Source organism: Bos grunniens, chromosome 4, assembly GCF_055505025.1.
Source record: "Bos grunniens cultivar Pamir isolate PY7600 chromosome 4, Bosgru_T2T1.0, whole genome shotgun sequence".
NCBI classification, from domain to species: domain Eukaryota; kingdom Metazoa; phylum Chordata; class Mammalia; order Artiodactyla; family Bovidae; genus Bos; species Bos grunniens.
Window position 1 is genome coordinate 55780747 of NC_141168.1, and position 20039 is coordinate 55800785.

Genomic DNA, 20039 nt, shown 5'->3' on the forward strand with positions numbered 1-20039 from the left:
GACCACATTAAACTGGGCCCTTCCAAGTTTGTCTTCCTAACTAAGGCCCATGTCCCAGAGGCTGTCGACCTTGCACAGTGCTCTCCCACCCCACCTATTCCAACGTTCTTTCCAAAAGATGGTCACCAATCACTTGGTTAAGGCTGATTCCACTCTTCAGTAAATAAGACACAGTCCCTGTCCCTAAGGAGCAGGGCCATCTGCTTCCTACCAGCTCCCTTACGTGACCCTGTTCTGTCTCAAAGCACAAGCCCTTTGCACATTGACCATCAAATGCTGTTTTCTCTCTGAGGGATCCCCCAAGCCTTCAATGACTAAGCACTTTCCATGTGCCAAAAACTTCTTATGTGCTTCACATATACGATTTCATTCTGGGCTCCCAAGAACCCCAGGAAGTATTAACATTTCCACTGGACCTATAGGAAATGAAAGCTCTGGTAAGAAGGGAACCTACCCAAGCCTGACGCAAGATTTGTGCCACGACTCATATTTCAGTCTAGAAATGGGTGACTCTAAACCCCCGCTCTTGACCCAACCCTCTGCCCTTCTCTCTTCACGGATGAGCAAAGATTACAGACATGCCTCTTCCAAAGCATGTTCTCAATTTAGTCTACTCCCTCCAGCTTGCTTAGAACTTTTCATGCAGGTTCCCCTTCCCCAAAGTTACAGGAATAAACAATACAGAGCATAGCATGATTCTACTTCTGCAGAGACACAGGGGAAAATTCAGGCCGTGAACTTTTTTCATGAACTTTGAAAAGTCATTATTATATTAAATCAGAGGACAGAAAAATACAAGTTTTCCTTTATCTGATTCTATTTTTGTTATTTACTTTTTATGCATAAAGGGTTATATATTCATGTGTGACTGATTACACTGCTTCAAAGCATTTTAAGTGGTTAAGTACAAAAATAGATAATTTTGAAAAAAACATTACTTGGTGGTAGAGGTGAAGAATTTTTCCCCTTTCCCCTTTAAATCACATTATTTAAATATAGCTTGTTGGGGTTTTTTTAAGCCTTCATTGAATTTTCCTGAGAACTTTAACTTTTGGGCTGAAACCAAATATGAAAATTTTCAAATGTAAAATGTCTTGATGAGAAAATAAAAATTGACAGAGTAGGGAAATGAACTCCAAAAGGCATATTTTTCTGATCCTTTTGACTTTATTCGGTTTTGAACCACTTCATTTGGAAGTGGGGGTGGGTTTCAACAGCTGTAAAAAATTATAAAACTACCAGACCCGGAAGGATGGTACGGGGAGGGAGGTGAGAGGGGGGTTCAGGATGGGGAACACGTGTACGCCCGTGGCGGATTCATGTTGATGTGTGGCAGAACCAATACAATATTGTAAAGTAATTAGCCTCCAATTAAAATAAATAAATTTAAATTTAAAAAAAAATTAGACATTTTGGTATCTCAAAGATCTGCCTTTAAACCCTAGCCCAATCATTTCTCTGCTTTGTGACATCAGTCAAGTTACCTGTTTTCCCTGAGTTCTTCATCTGTGAACCAGAATCACTGTGAAGATTAAATAAGATAATGTGCATGAAGCCCTACCACGTGGTAGACATACAATAAATTTGATCAACAAAGTACCTTTCAGACATACTTATGTTTTTGCCAAAGTTTATGTTTTGACAATTGTCCTTTCAATATCCTTCTCATGATTAGTTCACTCTGTTTAGGTGAAGCTGGAAGTATCTAAATCATGGGTGATCTGGCTTGTGGTCAAAGGACCATCACTACAGGGCCAGACTATGTTAGTGACCTCCATGCTCATCAGCAATGTTGCTCCGCCCCAGTGATTCAGTTATAGGTCACAGAGTGTTTGTCATCACTATACATGTTGGTTGGTGGTCTGAGCTTTTTTGTAGAACACCTCAGCAATTAGAATCAGAGAATAACATTTTTGAGCCAAAAGGAACCATATCAATTCTTATGTTCAAGCTTATCTCTTTTACTGAGAGGACTCTGAGATAAGAGAGGAGTTACTTGCAAAGCTAAACTAGTGACAGAATATAAATCTGATTCTTAATCTTTCATCCATACCAGTGGTTCTCAATCACAGGTGATTTTGTCCCCCAACGAACCTTTAAGGGGGTTTGCTATTGACATCTAGTGAGTAGAGGCCAGGGATGTTACTAAACACCCTACGATGCAAAGGACAGCTGCTACAAAAACACAAACAGCACCAAGATTAGGATACTCTGATCTGCACTACTGGACCCAGAGTCTCCCAACACTCCAAAAGTTGCCTTATAAGCTGACACGGTTGGACACTGGACTTGGCGCCTATTTGGAAGTCCTCACTGATGACTGAATTAATCAAGTCAATCCTTCCTCTTCAGTATTGAGGGCTACTGGGATTAGGAAGGATACAGAAACATGCCTACTCAGGCAAATGAAAGTCTGAGCTTAACTTCTGAAGCACAGTGACATGCCAGCATGAGTGCTGCTGAAATCTTACAGAAGCACTTAGATCTTATTAGGCAATCTAAGAAAATGATTCTCAAAACCATTTTGGCAAAACATCACAGAACCGTCAAATGATGTGTACCACACAGTTATCAAATATTCAGAATAATGCACCACAAACAAATACATTGATGCTGCACTAAACATCTCCCAGACTAATGGCCTGAATGGAGGAGAGAGAGAAATTGAAGCACCGATGTACAGCAAAAACACTCTCAGAGTTTCCACCCAACGCTAGAGTTCCATAGTAAAAGATCTTAAACAGAAAAGCAGATCCAAGGATCTGCAATGACCCAAGCAATTGTGTATTTTTTGGTTCTTGCCCTTGCATGCCATCTGGCTTGCTGACCTCATAGGCCTCCACCCTGGCCAGTGTGAAGGCCAAATAGAGCCTGAATGTGGGAGTATGTGGTGATCTGCAAGTATGAGTCATTCATCAATCTAAGCTTATTTACTCCCAGTTCCACCTGGTAATTCTGGCTTTAATTCTGACCCATGGTAGAAATACATGAAGGATCTCAATCTGATCCACTCATAAAGTCAACCCACATTTAATAAATACCAACCATGTCCAAAGCACCATGCTTTGGGGGATCACAGTCCCTACTCAAAAAAATCACAATGATGTCAAGAAGAATGACAAGCATCCAACTAACTCTTGTACCCAGCACTAAAGTAGTGACTGGGGAAACAAACTCTCTTTTAGGTAGAACGATAGAAAGAAGGCCCCATGGAAAGAAATAGCATTTGAATTAGACCTAGAGGAAAAAGTGGGAATTCAACAGGTAAAAATGAGAACATTCAAAATACTAGAAAAGATTATGAATGAAGAAGGGATGACACAAAACACAAGGCAAATAGGACATCAGCAAAGAGTTGAGATTGATGGGAACTCAAAGTGCATGGGAGGGAATAACGGAGACAAAGTAGGAAAACTGAGATGGAGACAGATGTAGAAATCCTTCAAGTTCTAGATAAGAAAGTAGTCTTTACTAGCTTAAAGGAAGCCAGTGGAGGTTTGTTGCTTTTGTAGTTACCGTTGTTATTTTCTAAACAGATGTGACATCATCAGAGACACTGTGGAAAAAGGAATCAGACATGGGTGAGCAGAATGGAGATGAAATAACCAGAGCAACAAGAGCAGTTAGGAGGCTATTCAAGACTCTGAGACACAGATAATGAGACTGGACCAAGATCATGAGAATGAAAAGAGGGAGGAGGAAAAGCCCACAACTTATTAGAGACCCATTTATCACATTTGGAGGGAGAAAACACAAAGCTAAAGTTGGAAAAACACACACAACAGCAGTCCACATAAAGCAACTCAAGAGATCCTGGATGCGTGGGAGAATGGTAGTGATTCTCAGAACTGAGACGGAAGAGAAAAGAAGACTGGACTTTGTCCAGGTGGTCCTCTTAACTCAAAAAATGGCAACTCAATGCCAAGGTAATTCCTGCTGCTGCTGCTGTTGTTGCTGCTGCTGCTGTTGCTGCTGCTGCTAAGTCACCAGTCGTGTCCGACTCTGTGCGACCCCATAGACAGCAGCCCACCAGGCTCCCCTGTCCCTGGGATTCTCCAGGCAAGAACACTGGAGTGGGTTGCCATTTCCTTCTCCAATTCGTGAGTGAAAGTGAAGTCGCTCAGTCATGTCTGACTCTCAGCGACCCCATAGACTGCAGCCTACCAGGCTCCTCTGTCCATGGGACTTTTCAGGCAAGAGTACTGGAGTGGGGTGCCATTGCCTTCTCCTACTGGTATCTAAATAAACCACCCATGCAACTCTGAAAGTCCACTGGTTAAGAATCCTCCTTGCAAGGCTATGTTCGATCCCTGGTCAGGGAACTAGATCCCACCTGCCTCAGAGCAACTACTGAGCCCTATTACTCCAGAGCCCACAAAGTCCCTGTGCACTGCAATGAAGACCCAGTACAGCCTAAATAGACAGACAGACAGACTACCCAGACTTAGTGCCTGAGCTACTTACTCTACCTCAGCACCCTCTCCTCCCAGGCCAAGTCCCCAGCTCCTGCTAGACAGACTCTTGAATCCAGATCCTGTGCCTGTGCTCGACTAAGCAAGTAAGGGATGAATGAGCAGCAGCTGCCTTATATGGTACAATCGGAGCAAACTACCTATGTGGGCCCTCTGTCACCTTCCACTCTCCCCCGCTGTTTCCCCTGAAATCACAGTACTAATAGACCACTTTCCATGTTAACTGCCTTTGGATTATCCTTTGTGGCTAAGTCTCAGTGTCCATCTATGACCTGTGCTCTCACCACACCACTCTGTTCCTCCCTCTGGCCCACTGTACCTGCCACCATTCACTGTAAAGTCACCCTGACTCCGTTGGCAATCTCAGAACTTAAACTGGACATATTCTCACAGCTGATCACATGGTTCCTACTACTTTGAGAATTGATTAGTCATCACAGATACATATAGGAAAATATTTTTAAAGGGTTTTATCTCTTAGAAGATTCCTTTGCCCCTTGTATTAGACGTCACCACTAATACTTGGGCTCTAAATGTCAATACAACTGAGTAAGTAGTAGTATGCAAGACTACTATCCATAAGCATGCAGAAATATGTGTATTGACATAACCTATCACCCCTTTAACTTTCCCAACAAGTTATTTGGCTGTCCTTTTTTACCGTGAAGGTAAAAGACTATATCCATTGAGTCTATGTCAACAATGCCAAAGAGTTTCAGGATTCACCAATGAGTCCTAATATGTCTGGGATGAAATGGGCGCAGTTCAGCAAAAGATGGACCTGTCAACACAAGAATACAAGAACGTGGAAGGCAGTCTTCCCAAAGCGTGATATCCACTCACCTTCCTGCCCATCCCCACCCACACACACCAATCTATTATTAACAGCAAAGGCGGAGGTTCTGTTGATGACTCATTAAGTATGCTGATTCGTGAAGGCTGACACAGGCAGACCTGACTAGAGGAATCATTTGCTGGATTTAATCAATTATTGGGTTCATCAAATGTGATTACTGAGTCACATAAAAATCCAAGTGAAAGAAGCATTAGACACTTGAGAGAAAAAAATAACTCGTTGTTTTGCCTTGCAGCAGATAGAGGCCATTCTGTTTTCTATGTGTACAAGACACACTTTATCCATTATTTTCACGTGCCTGTATCCTGAGCTGTCTTCTTAATGTCCAGAATATCTTAAAGCCAATTGCCCTTTTGAGAAAAACCTAGACTCAGCAAAACATACATTTTTAAAATAACTGAAGACATGAAGAAAACTAAAAATACTCAACTATCTCATTAGACTTTAATATACTTATACTTCTAAGCACCATGAATGTTAAAAAACACTGTAGGGTCTCTTTGTGATCTAGTGACAGAAGAGTATACAATAATTTAAGTATCTTCTCCAAAGACCTAACCATTCCCAATAACATTCAATATTTACATCTATTATAGCACTTACCATATTTTATTGTAATTTTTTTCACAGTCACACCTAACAATCCCAAGCCTTCCCAGGTGGCATTAGTGGTAAAGAACCCATGCTATACAGGAGATGTGGGTTTAATCCCTGGGTCAGGAAGGTCCCCTGGAGTAGAAAATGGCAACCAACTCCAGTATTCTTGCCTGGACAGAGCATTCCATGGACAGAACAACCTGGAGGGCTACAGTCCATAAGGTAACAGAATTGGACACAACTGAGTGACTGAGCAAGCAGGCATGTCTACAAGCCTGTGAACCTCTTCACAGAGGTTATTTCATGTATATGTTCTTATTTCCAGTGTTTTTTTAAGTATATATCAATAGCAAATATTAAGTAAACTTTTGTTAAAATGGGAGATTATTGCAAAGTACTATGCATGTAACTATCAACCTAATATCAACTAACAAGAAGAGAGACAAGTTTGGCTCAATTGCTCACAGAAATGTCTAGAATTATGAAATATGTACATCAATCAGACAGAGTCAGAACCAGAACTTCCACTAAAAGAGCTAAACAGAGCTAGGATTAATAACAAATTAACAAAAACCTTCACACTAATGAGGGTTTCGCTATCTGGTGACCTTAAAACTGCAACTCCTGGCCATCTTGACCAAAGTATTTCCACTGTTCAGTCATATGAACACAGCACAACAGTCCGTAGAGGCCCTTCGGGTGTGTGGATACCAGTCATATGAACACAGAACAACAGTCAGTGGAGGCCCCTCGGGTGTGTGGATACCAGTCATATGAACACAGCACAACAGTCTGTGGAGGCCCCTCGGGTGTGTGGATACCAGTCATATGAACATAGCACAGCAGTCCGTGGAGGCCCCTCGGGTGTGTGGATACCAGTCATATGAACACAGCACAGCAGTCCATGGAGGCCCCTCGGGTGTGTGGATACCAGTCATATGAACACAGAACAACAGTCTGTGGAGGCCCCTCGGGTGTGTGGATACCAGTCATATGAACATAGCACAACAGTCTGTGGAGGTCCCTCGGGTGTGTGGATACCAGTCATATGAACACAGCACAGCAGTCCATGGAGGCCCCTCAGGTGTGTGGATACGTCTTTCCTTGTACCTCTGCCTGGAATCGTGCTGAACAGTCACAGTTCCCCTCACACACTGAAATACGGTGAGTGTGTGTTCTTGTGTGTGTGTGTTGGAAGCTCTTCTAACAGACATCATCCTTTGTAACAGTTTTTTTCTTTAGGAGTAGCCCAGAAATATTAGATTATCTCTAAGTATCTGTATTACTTTATACATGGTCTGGCATGCTTTCTCAAAGATATAAACTTCTCATAGCCAGACCTGACACCCTGAAGCTGTAGCTGTACTGAAAATGACCTGACGAGAATTTCTCAGGGAAGCAGGCTTCCGGTGTCATCCTCTTTAGCTGTCAAATTGCCATTTCACTACTTCAGTAAATCTCTTGAAATGATTGGCCTTCGTGGACAACACCCATTCATAAAGCCAAAAGATGGTTCCCCTTAATTGTGTTGATTTAAAGCTCAATCCAGTAAGGCTTTCCATGCAGAGAGAAGCTTACCTCCTACCTACAGGTGCCCTCGCTAACCCAGTAAAGAGTACTTGTAACATCACTCTTTTGATTGAAATTCTGCTCTTGAAAGAGATGAGTACATTTTCCTTAACACTAAATGTGAGACTCAGTAGAATCACTATCATCAAAATATCCTTCTTGTGGGCTACTAAGATCTGCCTAGCATTTTATGAAAAAGGTAAAGAAAGATGTCTACCTCAGTTGGGTTGTAGTTGGATAATGATGACTTTGCAAGCTAGTGGATTTTTTTTTTTCTTATCATTGCTTTTGAAGGTAAATAAATACATGAGTGAAATTAAATTAAACTTAGCAAGAAGACTTTAAACAAAGGTAGATGATTTGTGTACCTTAGGCTGTCTTTCCCCTCTTGTTCAAAGCAAAACTATAAGATTTAAAGCTCTTTAATGTAACATTTGAGTCATTTCATTTTCCTACATGAAGCCACCAACTTGACTCATTATTAACTGAAGCCAAATAACTACACTTAGAATTCAACTGACCAGCTGAATCCACACTAGTATGCCTGTCCCTAACATGAAAAATCCAGTCCATCCTAAAGGAAATCAGTCCTGAATATTCATTGGAAGGACTGATGTTGAAGCTGAAACTCCAATACTTTGGCCACCTGATGTGAAGAACTGACTCATTTGAAAAGACCCTGATGCTGAGAAGGATTGAAGGTGGGAGGAGAAGGGGACAACAGAGGATGAGGTGGTTGAAGGCATCACTGACTCAATGGACATGAGTTTGAGTAAACTCCGGGGGTTGGTGATAAGACAGGGAGGTCTGGCATGCTATAGTCATGGGGTCGTAAAGAGTTGGACATGACTGAGCGACTGAACTGAACTGAACTGAACATGAAAAACATGAATCACAGCTATTCCCAGTCCAAATGAATCAACCAAGAGACAAGCATATATTCAAACATACCAGCATCAGAGACAGGTATCAAGATATGTTTAAAACTGTGTACCATTCATCAAATGAGGTATCCACAGACTCCCAATTTACAGATATCTGGAAAAGGTCTCAAGCAAGATCATTCTGCAAAAGGTTGAAGGTTTGATACATGAAAATAGCCTCAAATTCATTAACACCTTTTCATCAAGAGATATAATCTATGTCCCCTTCTCTCAACTCTGGATGGGTTGTGCAATACCTTAACCAATAAGATACAGCAGAAGTGACACTGAGCCAGTTTCAGGGAGATAGCATCTTCCACTCTTTATCTCTTGGAACACAGGGCCTAAGAAGCCAGCTAAGAGTTCAACTCCCCTGAGATCACCTTGCAGTAGAAGCTCAAGCTCATGGAGACATTTTGGAAGATGAACACCATGTGAAGAGAGAGAAGAAACAAGGAGCACCAAAGCTCCCCAGTGCAAATGAAGACTCAATCTTGTACGTGGGTCCTAAATCCCCAGCAGCCCTGGATGACACCAGGTACGTCAGATCCAAGACACCCAGACAAGTCCTTCCTGAATTCCTGACCTACAAAATCACGAGCAAAGTAAAACCTTTGTTCTAATCCATAAGAGTGGTGATAGATTAGCAGACATGGATCTATTTCATATGAGGATAGGTATGTGATTAAAAACAGAAGAGCTCAAACCATGCCTCTATTAATTTGCACTTCACTTCAACAAAGCTATTAAGCTAAAATCAGTCTTTTCTTTACATTGACATCAAAATGCAACAGTGTTCATGTGAGATATGCAAAAATATGCTTTCCTCAAAAGTTGACATAGTAATTTGAAGCCTGACAGGTTTGAGCAGGTCTCCTGTAAAGCTCCCTCTTACCTGTCTATTTATCTCCCCTTAACATAAAATTGAGGCAACACTGAAACATCTTATACCCCTAGTTAACTACATGTAAAAATGATAAATTACCTTTTACTACTGACAACTATTATGCCCTCTAATCTAAGTGATTAATTTACACCATTCTTAGTGGTTCAAATGCAATCACTACCCTGAGCCTGATGAACCTGAACAAGACAAAATTATTGGCCATCTTTATAAGCTTATTAATAGTACAGCACCCCTCTAGGAAACTTTAAAGTTTTAGTTCATTTTCTCTCAATGAGTGTGTACCTCCTCACAAATGATGACACCACTACTTTGGATTACTGACTTTATTTAGAAACCATAGGACATAGGAGCCTCTACGATGAGATGAGACTCTCTAGAAAAGGTCATATTACAGTCATCTTCTGAAGGTAATACTATTTTTAAAAGACTTTTTTTATTTTTATGTATTTCTTTTTGGCTGCACTGGGTCTGCATTGCTGTATGCAGGCTTTCTCTAATTGCAGCAAGTGGGGGCTACCTCTCTGGTTATGGTGCGTGGGCTTAGTTGCTCTGCATGTCCCCTGCACTGGCAAGTGGATTCTTAACCACTGACCCACCAAAGAAGCCCTGAAAGTACCATTGTTGAAACCTACTGGAAGATTTTAATTGCAACAGTAATTTTTTATCTCACGTAACCTGTTTAAAGTCACAATACCAAAGTCAATTAATGAAAACCAGACACTAGCTTTTTAGACTGAGCCGTAGGCTTCTATTGCTTGGCAAATAAAAGACCTAAGAGGCTCTATTTCTATGGAATGTGCTTTCCAAACTCTTCGCAATAAAACAGAGTAATGGAGGGTGATGATAGATGATATTCTACTTTAAATTACCCTTTTTATGGTTAAATCAAAAGACTGCCCTTAAGGAATCTGTATCTATGTTTTGAGCTCAATAGCATTTTGTCAGCAAATCAGCCTAGGAGAATCCAAAACCTGAACATGCATTTGAAGACCTTTCTGTGCTCCCATCCATAAACCTTGACACACTCACCCTCAGCCCAGCCCCACTCTGGTCAAGGTTTAGTAAAATCACTGGATAGTTCAGCAGTAATGAGTTTTTAAGCAACTGGACCCACTCTTATGTGCGGGTATACACTTACTGTGCCACACCAAATGCCTGCAATCAATTTTTAATTGCAGCAACAGTAACAACTAGAAGATAAAGCAGGCAACTCACTGAGAAGGAACCAAGACTCTTTATTACAATGAATGTCCATCATGAGCTTGACTTGTGAAGAACCGTGACACAGAGGAGTCAACCAACCAGCTCCCCTTTCTCAGAGAGACGCTCTTACCTCTGGGACGTTTTCTTATATTTCCTCCTGTGGGAAAAGAAGCATAAACACAGATCAGAAGAGAGTTTGCTGCAGGTGGTAGGTGAGAAAAAGCTTCAGTGGGGATGGACACAGAGGTGATCAACTGTACAAAGTTCTCTCTGTGAGGCCGGTGGATCTCAAAGCCCACTTAAAAGTTCTGTGTTACAGAATGTTGAGCTTGAATGCAGAGAACCACAGTCTTGGCAGTTACACACAGCATCCCCAGAGGATGTTCCGCCCTTTCCCCTCTGAGGGCACTGTAGCATCTTGGTTGAGATCAGACCTTAAAGACAGCAAGAACCAGGTTCAAATCTCAGCCCTTCAGCAGGTTCATGGGGTTGTTGAGGAATAAGTGAGCAGACGCTTGCAAAGCATGTCTTATACCTGGCATATTAAATGGTCAATAACTATTAGCAATTCATACTGTCATTATTGTTACTATTATTCCCATCAGCTTGTAATGAAGTCTCTTTAAAGATTTGCCTTTTAAAATATAAATGTGTAATCATGCAACTAGACCGTAAGATCAGACATAAGGTCTTCACAGAAGGAAGGAGTAAGGGAGAGGACAATGGGAATGTCTAAAAGCAAAAGTGGTGAGAGCAGCATCAGGGACTTGCTACTTACTGGCTCAGCTGTGAGCTCGGTCCCCCAGAAAAACAAGTCCCAGGAAGCACAGTGGCTGGAGGTCTACTCCACCACTCCTATTTACGTTCCTCATTTAGCCAGGGGCAAATCCTTTGGGCATGGGGCTTCTCAATCTATCAGAGGGAGGTTACATCTGCCCTGTCTCTCTTACCTGGGTCATTGTGGCATTCAAGGAGGAAATGGCCATAAAAGTTTATTTTCCAATGTATCCCAATGTTTTTCATGTTTGTGTCAACTTTTGTAGATTTCAAAGACCCTCAAAAGAGTTTTAGAAGACTCTTTACTGGAGGGTACTGGAGGAAAAGAAGTGGTAAGAGAGGAAAATGCACCTCCCAGGAGCATCTCCAGGAAGGGCAACGCTTCCCAGTTGTCCCTGGGTCCACACCAACATTCCCATTACAGTCACTGCACCAGGAAGCCAAGCCACTGATTTGCTAATAGAACTGTAAGTTGCACATGCTTTAAAAAAAAAAAAAAAAAGGCACAGACGTGTCAAATTCAGAATCCCTACAACCTATGACACTTTGTTCAAATGAAAACATATATGACGATGTGACATGTTAAATGAAGTAAGCCATGTATGGCACCAAACCCACAGTGTGATCTTGACCTGATATGTACAAAGAAAACACACCAGAGTGATAACCATGAGCCCAGGGTATTGAATCACTACTTTTATTTTTACTTGCATTAATTTTCTATATTTTCTATTTAAATGAGCATTTCTATTTTCAATGAGCATTAAATGAGGTTGCAATTAGAAAAAAATGTATAAAATATTCACACACCTACATACACAGTCACATATACAGATATACATATCTATAGGATGAACACAGAAATATTTCCACGTTTGAATTATAACATATAGGTAGGAAAGAAGATCAACTAACAGTTGACCTAATGAGTTTGGCTTGGGGTTGAGAGTAAACTACCTGTGTTCTGATCTTGGCTGTGCCACTCAGCTCTACAGTGTTGGACCATATATTTGACCCCTCTGAGCTTCAGTTTCTTCATCTGTAAAATGGGAATAATCAGAGCACCTCTCTCAAGACTTTACAGTGAGAAATAAAGATCACCCACCTGAATTTCAGCTCCCCGAAGGCAGATTTTTTATATGCCTCTCCACTGTATCCCTGGAGAAGGCAATGGCACCCCACTCCAGTACTCCTGCCTGGAAAATCCCATGGATGGAGGAGCCTGGTAGGCTGCAGTCCATGGGGTCGCTAAGAGTTGGACACAACTGAGCAACTTCACTTTGACTTTTCACTTCCATGCATTGGAGAGGGAAATGGCAGCCCACTCCAGTGTTCTTGCCTGGGGAATCCCAGGGATGGGGGAGCCTGGTGGGCTGATGTCTATGGGATTGCACAGAGTCGGACACGACTGAGGCAACTTAGCGGCAGCAGCAGCAGCCACTGTATCCCATCACTTAAAACAATGTTTTGCACTCCCTCCAAAAACTGTGATGAATGTGCACTGACCATCCTAGACACCCCTCTCCAGCAGTGACAGCTCACACTCACCAGGCAGTAACAAGGGCAGAGGTTTCATCTATAGGCACAGAGCACAGTGACCCGTGGGTGTGACCCATGCCCTGGAACCTCGTTAGAACTGCTGTCTGACAAACCGAGCTATGAAGTGTTTGGCAAGACTGGAAAATAACCCACTGAAAGTGTGCAAGGACCGAAGGTCAGGGGACACTCAGACCAGATGGATTCCCCTGGTTCCCACCCAGAAACTCAACTAGTTCTATCAACAAAGGGCATCTTCAGAGGCCAGAAGAAGACAACCTTTGCTATTGGCTTCCACAGAACTCTCCCAGCATCTGCAAAGGACCACATACCAACACCACTGAGAACCCTGAGAGCATCAAAATGGACAAAAATAAGAAAAGCTTCCATTTTCAGCAACTACTAGTAACAAACACTTAACATATATCACTGCTGCTGCTGCTGCCAGGCAGAAGGCAAGAACACTGGAGTGGGTTGCCATTTCCTTCTCCAATGCATGAAAGTGAAAAGTGAAAGTGAAGTCGCTCAGTCGTGTCCAACTCTTCGCGACCCCATGGACTGCAGCCTACCAGGCTCCTCCGTCCATGGGATTTTCCAGGCAAGAGTACTGGAGTGGGGTGCCACTGCCTTCTCCGACATGTATCACTAATCCTCATAATAACCCTGCTAAGATCCACTCTCTGAAAGAATGTGAATTCTAAAAAAGGAAATTAAGACATGTTACCAAAAGTGTTACTCTGTTATAACAACCAAGACTGAGACATGGCTCAGGAAGCTTCGGCAAAGAGGTAGTTTTGATGGACTGGGGCAGGGGTGGTGGCGGCGGTGGGGGAGGGTTGGGGTGGACAGAGTTCAACAATGAGAAATATGTAAGAACGTGGGGCAAGCAGGTGAGGAGGGTATGCCTGGTGGCCTCAAACCAGCTCACCTCAGCCAGATTCGAAAGCAGATAGCAGGTTCTAAATCTAAAAAGTGCTCAAAACAAAGCTAATCAAGAAAAGTAATAAAGAAAAAAGAGGACACCAGAGAGAAGGCGGCTCACCTCTTACATCACTCTGTGGAAAGGTGATAGGGCTCTGGAATGTGATAAACCTGGTTCAAAACCCAACTTCTCCCTCGCTAACTGAGACTCAGACAAGCTCAACACTAAAGCAAGCTTTAGCCTCCACATCTCTAAAATGGGAAGAATGAGCTCAGAGAATATAGTGTATTGAATTACCCGGCACAGTGCATGCCATGTAAGGGCCATTCTAAAAGGTTTAGGACCCTTTGCCCCTCATTTTCAGTTTCTTGAGCCTAGGGGTCCTGTCATAGGGCTCACTGTATCTATCCCAAGGGTGTGCACATCAACCAGCACATGTTGGCATGCAACAAATGTCTGCTGGCAAAATAAATAAATCATCTGTAGCTGTCACCCACAACTACCAAAATATGGGTTGTGCCTTTGGTAGACCCAAAAAAGAGAGACCAAAAATCTGATTTTCAGTCCAACTCACCTCCCTGACACGCACTCCCCACCATCATCAATGCATTCCTGAACTCACACATTCTTAAGTTCTCCCTTCCCATTTTGTCCCATTTAGACAGACAGCTCCCTCATCAAAAGAGACCCAACCCAAACAGTGTCCTCTTACACTGGAGCTGAAAGGTCACTGCTTAAACACAAGAGAAAATACAGATCTATGGAAATTGCTCTACTCAAGATCCTACTCACTGATCATCTTGACTCAGCAAGATGGTGAGGCCTGAGTCCTATGCTTTCAGCTGAGAGCTGAAAACCTTCCTCCTGAAAACCTTCTAGGGCCTCCCACACTGGATCATCCCTTTTGTGTGTTCCATGGTGACTGAGCTCATCTGTTACACTGATGGCAAGATCGATGGCTTGTCCAGTATCTGCTAATGGTTCTCTCTTGCCTAACGTGGTGCTTAACAAATGACAAGTGCTCAATACACTGATGCTGTGTGAATGAGTGGATTTATCAAGACACTAACCAAAATGTTTTCTTTCTACTCATTTTTCTTCTGTTCAGTGATAATTCACTATAAGCAGTGAGGACATCTACCACAGACATGGTTTTCTACACACAGGAGAAATGCAATGAGAGAAGGCCTGTGAGGTGGACAGTGGTGGGATGCTCACAATTGTTGAGCACCTCCTCTGTTCCTTGTCTGTTACCTAAATTAACTCACTTTGACCTCCAACAGACCTTAGGAGATTAACGTCACTTTATAGTTGATGGAAGGGATGCCCAATGGTTCAGCAGGTAAAGAATCTGCCTATAGTGCAGGAGATGCAGGAGATGCAGGTTCAATCCCTGGGTCAGGAAGATCCCCTAGAGAAGGAAATGGTAACTGACTCCAGTATTCATGCCTGGGAAATCCCAGGGACAGAGGAGCCTGGAGGGCTACAGTCCAAAGAGTCACAAAGAGTCAGACATGACAGAGTGACTAAGCATACACACATACTTGATGGAAATGAGGCTCAGAGAGTTTAAGTAACTTGACTAAGGATACAGAATCCTGAACCGATTGAGATAGAAAGCAAACTCTGAAGCCCTCCAAGAAAACTGAGGAAATTAGTCAAAGAAGTCAAAAAATGCCTGGAGGAAACTCAGACACTAGACAGACAAAGCCGACAATAGAAATGTACTGGGCTCTTCCATCCAAATGCAGGAAATGAGCTGGATTAAAAACTGGTTTATTCTTGGCCTTTTGTTTTTAAGAACTTCAACAGAATTTGCCCCTAAAGACAAAGGAAAGGTTTTTAAATGTTTTGTTTTGGTTTCTCAAACTTAAATTTATAATTTTTTGAAAATTAATACATCAGAAGTCCCAAGATTCAGGTAGCTAGACTAAGCTGATTCAGACCACAGAGAATGACCAAGCTGCTGTGCTCTGGAATCTGGGCAGAGTAGGGGATGGAGAGAGCACAGCCCCACACCGAGGCAGAAGGCAGGACGTCTTCATGAGGCCAGACTGAGGAAACTGCATCCATGAAAGTCTGGACCACTTTGCAAGCTCTGTTCCCCAGAATGCACTCTACCTTACTCACATACACACATATATGGCATTGATCATTTGTTTATTTATTTGTTTAAGGAGAGGCATTATGGCATAGTGCTTGAGATCACTTACCTAAGCTAAATCCCTTCTCCGACTTACTGTGTCCAATAAGCTATGTGACCTTTGGCAACTTACATCACTTTCGCAACCACCAGTCTCCTTATCTGTTAGATTTGGGTAACAGTAATGTGTACTTCACAGGCTGATGTGAGAGATGAATGTAGTAGTGGGTGTAAAACATTCAGCACAGTGCCAGGCATCCAGTAAATGTTCAAGTGCAAGTCAGCTGCTGTATTTATAAGAAGAGTATCACAAAACTAATAATGATTTCATAGGTTTCCAAATTTTGTTTGGAAAAAGAATAGTCTTTCATTGATTAGAAAATTTTAAATAAAAAAAAGTTTAAGATTGTTTTCTAAAGTAGAAAAACTGAACACTCCCAATTCTCCACATTTTAGAACAGCTGGGCCACAAAGAAAGCAAGTGCTAATCTCAGTCCTACTAAGTGGAGAAGGAACTAAATCCTTGCCCAGCTCTCTGTGTTCGCCCATGCCTACGGGAGCCTGCAGGCTGTTCATCCTGACACCCATCCAGCAGTGGTCCCTGTTAGCCTAGCAGATCCACACACTTTCCTCTAATGTCAAAGCTGGATCATTGCTCAGAAAGAAAGGGAAAAGGAAAAAAAAAAAGGAAGAAAAGCTAAGCATTTAGGAACTAGACACTATGATAATCCTTAGAAATATCTAAAATGATCTTTTAAGAAAAAACCCTTTTTATTGATAATTCCCGAAAGGCTAAAGCCCAGTGAGTTGCTTACACAGACTCCCTAAGCATCCTCTAGAAGTTACAACTAAGCACAGAGATATCATGCTATAACTAGAATCAATGGTGGACCACATCCATTCACCTGCTAGGCAAATTAAAAGACTCCTGGTCTTCACTGAAAAATCAGTATTTGTTTAAGTCTGGAATGTTGCTATGGAACTGTGGATTGCCTGAGAACTATCAAATAGTGTATACATGTTACGTGTACAGGCAGGTGTACAGAACAGGGGAAGTGATGAGCTCCCCTGGAAGCCTTCAGTCCCCTTACGTCCAGCTGAGCACATTCTGACAAGTGGCTACCGAGGCAGGAGCAATACCAAAAATCAAAGAGCACTGACCCCCAATATTTAAAAAGGTTCCTTAAAGCTGTCCATGACTGTGTCATCTAGATCCTTAACTTCTAGAATATTGTAAAAGGTTCCTTAAAGCTGTCCATGACTGTGTCATCTAGATCCTTAACTTCTAGAATATTGTAAAAGGTTCCTTAAAGCTGTCCATGACTGTGTCATCTAGACCCTTAACTTCTAGACCTTGAACTTCATTTTACCTCTCTTGGACCCAGTCAGAGAGAGAAGGGATGAAACTAGGCCAACTTAAGGAGTGGTTCCAGCCACAGTAAACACAGTAAAGTAGAGCCAAAAGCCCAGTAGACTCAGCAAGGAAATAACAAGAAACAAGGAGTGGGGAGAGCAAGGATGCTTTTAAAGAGCTTTGTTTGCTTTTTGGTAGCTAGGAGTTTCCAAAGTACTGGACACACCCACAACCACATGTAAGTTTCACATACTTCAAAGTCAAACAGAGGACCTGGGAATCCTTCCTGATAGCCTGGGTGAGTGAGAGCCAATTAAGCATTGAGGTTAAATCATGAAGTGCCTGGCAGTCTCACTTTTTTAAAGTGAGTATCTCTGAGTAAGAGCCATATGGTTACTGCAATAATGAGGTTTATAAATAGGCTTAATATTCAAACAATCTGGCTTAGGAAAACCAAAACTTGTGCTTAGGCTCCAGGTTGACAGCAAGATACCTCCCAGTTGAACACAAGAAGGTTTTCTGGTCTGGGAAATTTAATACGCAACAACTCCACATGCATGGTGAGAATTCCAGTTCTGCCTGAAATCTTCTCTGGGGTTTCTGGGCAATAATGACTCACACTACTCCAGATCCCATCAGATTCCATCTCCATCCTTCCTTACTGAGATCACTACTGCTACTGATACACAAACAGCTTTGGAGATTTTGGTTCTCAGGCCTCAGTTCCCTCAAGGGAGAGGAGATTGGGGGACAGACTCAGAAATAAAAAGCACACAGCAAGACTCAGGGAATTAAATACACATTCTCACAAGTTCAGGTCACGTGTGGCTCATTCGTGGGAAAGTGGACTGGGATAAAATGCCACAAATACCCGTGAAAGAAGCAAGGACCTGCGTGATCATCTGATCCTCTGGTTTTGTTTTTTAGTGGCATATGGGGTACAGACTTAGCAGAACTGGATATCCCCAGAAAACTCTACTGAATCTGTCTTAAACTATTTGTACAGACTACATTAGATGTTGCTGAAAATGGAAGGCCCTTGTACATTTCTCCTCATTTCTACCAGTGATTTCATATTACATGATACCCATGTTAAAACCTAGATTTGCAAAGCTATATATTCTAATTGCTTAACGGATTTTCCCATTTTTTATTTTTTAATGTAATTTTATTTTGATCTTCCTTGTTGCTTTATTACTTTGTAAAATTTTATTTATTTATGACCATACCACTCAGCACATGGGACCTTAGTTCCCCAACCAGGGATTGAACTCCCATCCCCTGCAGTGGAAGCACAGAATCCTAACCACTGGACCACCAGGGAAGTCCTCCCATATTTTTAACAAGTAAATACCAATGAGGGGAAAAAAAAAAAAAAAATATATATATATATATACATGTGTGTGTACGTATATATATATATATATATATCAATCTCCTGGCACATTCAAGCAGACTATTTGAGGGGGGAAGGAGAAAAAGATATTAGAGAAAGTGAGTCTTTCTTCTCTTACTCGCTCAAATATTTCTTAACTGATAAGCTATAGGATGAAAAACCATGTGGGCAATGATTCTATTTTCCTGCTCTGTCAAAGATCCAAGGCAGAACAAAAAATAATGAAATGACATAAACTCACTTTCACCTGGAATAACCCAACAATTAGGAAAGATTTGTTTCTGCTTCAATTTTCTAAAGAATTTTTCTGCCAGATTGTCTATTGGGGAAAATTGTCCTATAGATTCATACTCTTTCATTTAGGGCTCTTAGAAAGTTAAGATAATGTTTGGGGACAGCAACTCCCAAAGTATAGAATTCCAGTATGTTTAAACTAGTGATGAGATCAAAGTCAAATGAAGGAAACCTTCAAGAGAGTGGTTTGGGGTTGAGGATGGTGAATCAGAAAACTGAGAGCATATTCATCTGAAACAGATCTGTGCATAAGATACTCAATGTTTAACTCATTTCTGGGAGCAAATGTGTTTCTATCTAGTTCTGGCTTGGTTGTGGCAAAAAGAGAAATCTCTAAAGAGAAGATTTAGTTTAAACTACACGACCCCCAGTGGCTCAGTGGTCAAGAACTCACCTGCAATACAGGAAACAGGAGACATGGGTTTGATCCCTGGGAAGATCCCCTGGAGGAGGGCATGGCAACCCACTCCAGTATTCTTGCCAGGAAAATCCCATGGACAGAGGAGCCTGGCAGGCTGCAGTCCATGGGGTCGTAAAGAGTCAGACACGGCTGAAGCCACTGAGCATGCACGCGTTGTGCATGCGAGAGTGCACATGCACACACACACACACACACACACAGACCCCACAGGAAGTCCCATCTATACCAGCAACAACTCACAGTCACTCCACACAATCCCCAAGGCGCCCACATTCTCACAGGCCTGTGTCTTCATCGCTCCCCGTCCCCAGCCCCATCATTTGCCTGCAGACAGCTGTTGAGACACAAATATCCAAATCTCCTGGTCATGCCTGCTTCTCTCCTGGGCCTGGGTTAAAAATTCAGCACTCAGATTACTGTCTAACAGGCCCCAAAATATGATCCCTCCCAAAAGAAAGCTGAAACCTTCCTCTGAAAAGCATTATTTGTGAGCAGATCAAGCACTGTTTCCCTCTAGCTTAACATCCACTGCTTACAGCTGTGCAGTGAGCCCATCAGTGGCACCAGTGAAAAAATATAGAAAGGCTGTTAGAAAAAGAAAACAGAAAGTAAATGCCACACTTGTAGATGTCCAAACAGTACTTTTTTGCATAAGTGATCTATCCCTCC

The 20039-nt window shown here is 42.1% G+C and overlaps 1 protein-coding gene across 15 annotated transcripts in view; it reads right to left on the minus strand.

Moving 5' to 3' along the window:
• PDE1C (phosphodiesterase 1C) overlaps positions 1–20039 on the minus strand; it is a 642269-nt gene that overhangs the window by 297887 nt on the left and 324343 nt on the right. For 6 of the 15 annotated variants that reach the window (XM_086396473.1, XM_086396471.1, XM_086396475.1 and 3 more), the window contains one exon: positions 10658–10684. The exons of the other annotated variants lie outside the window; for them this stretch is intronic. In XM_086396473.1, the coding sequence (XP_086252599.1) occupies positions 10658–10684 (27 nt within the window). The remainder of the gene's footprint in view (positions 1–10657; positions 10685–20039) is intronic. 15 annotated transcript variants of the gene reach the window in all.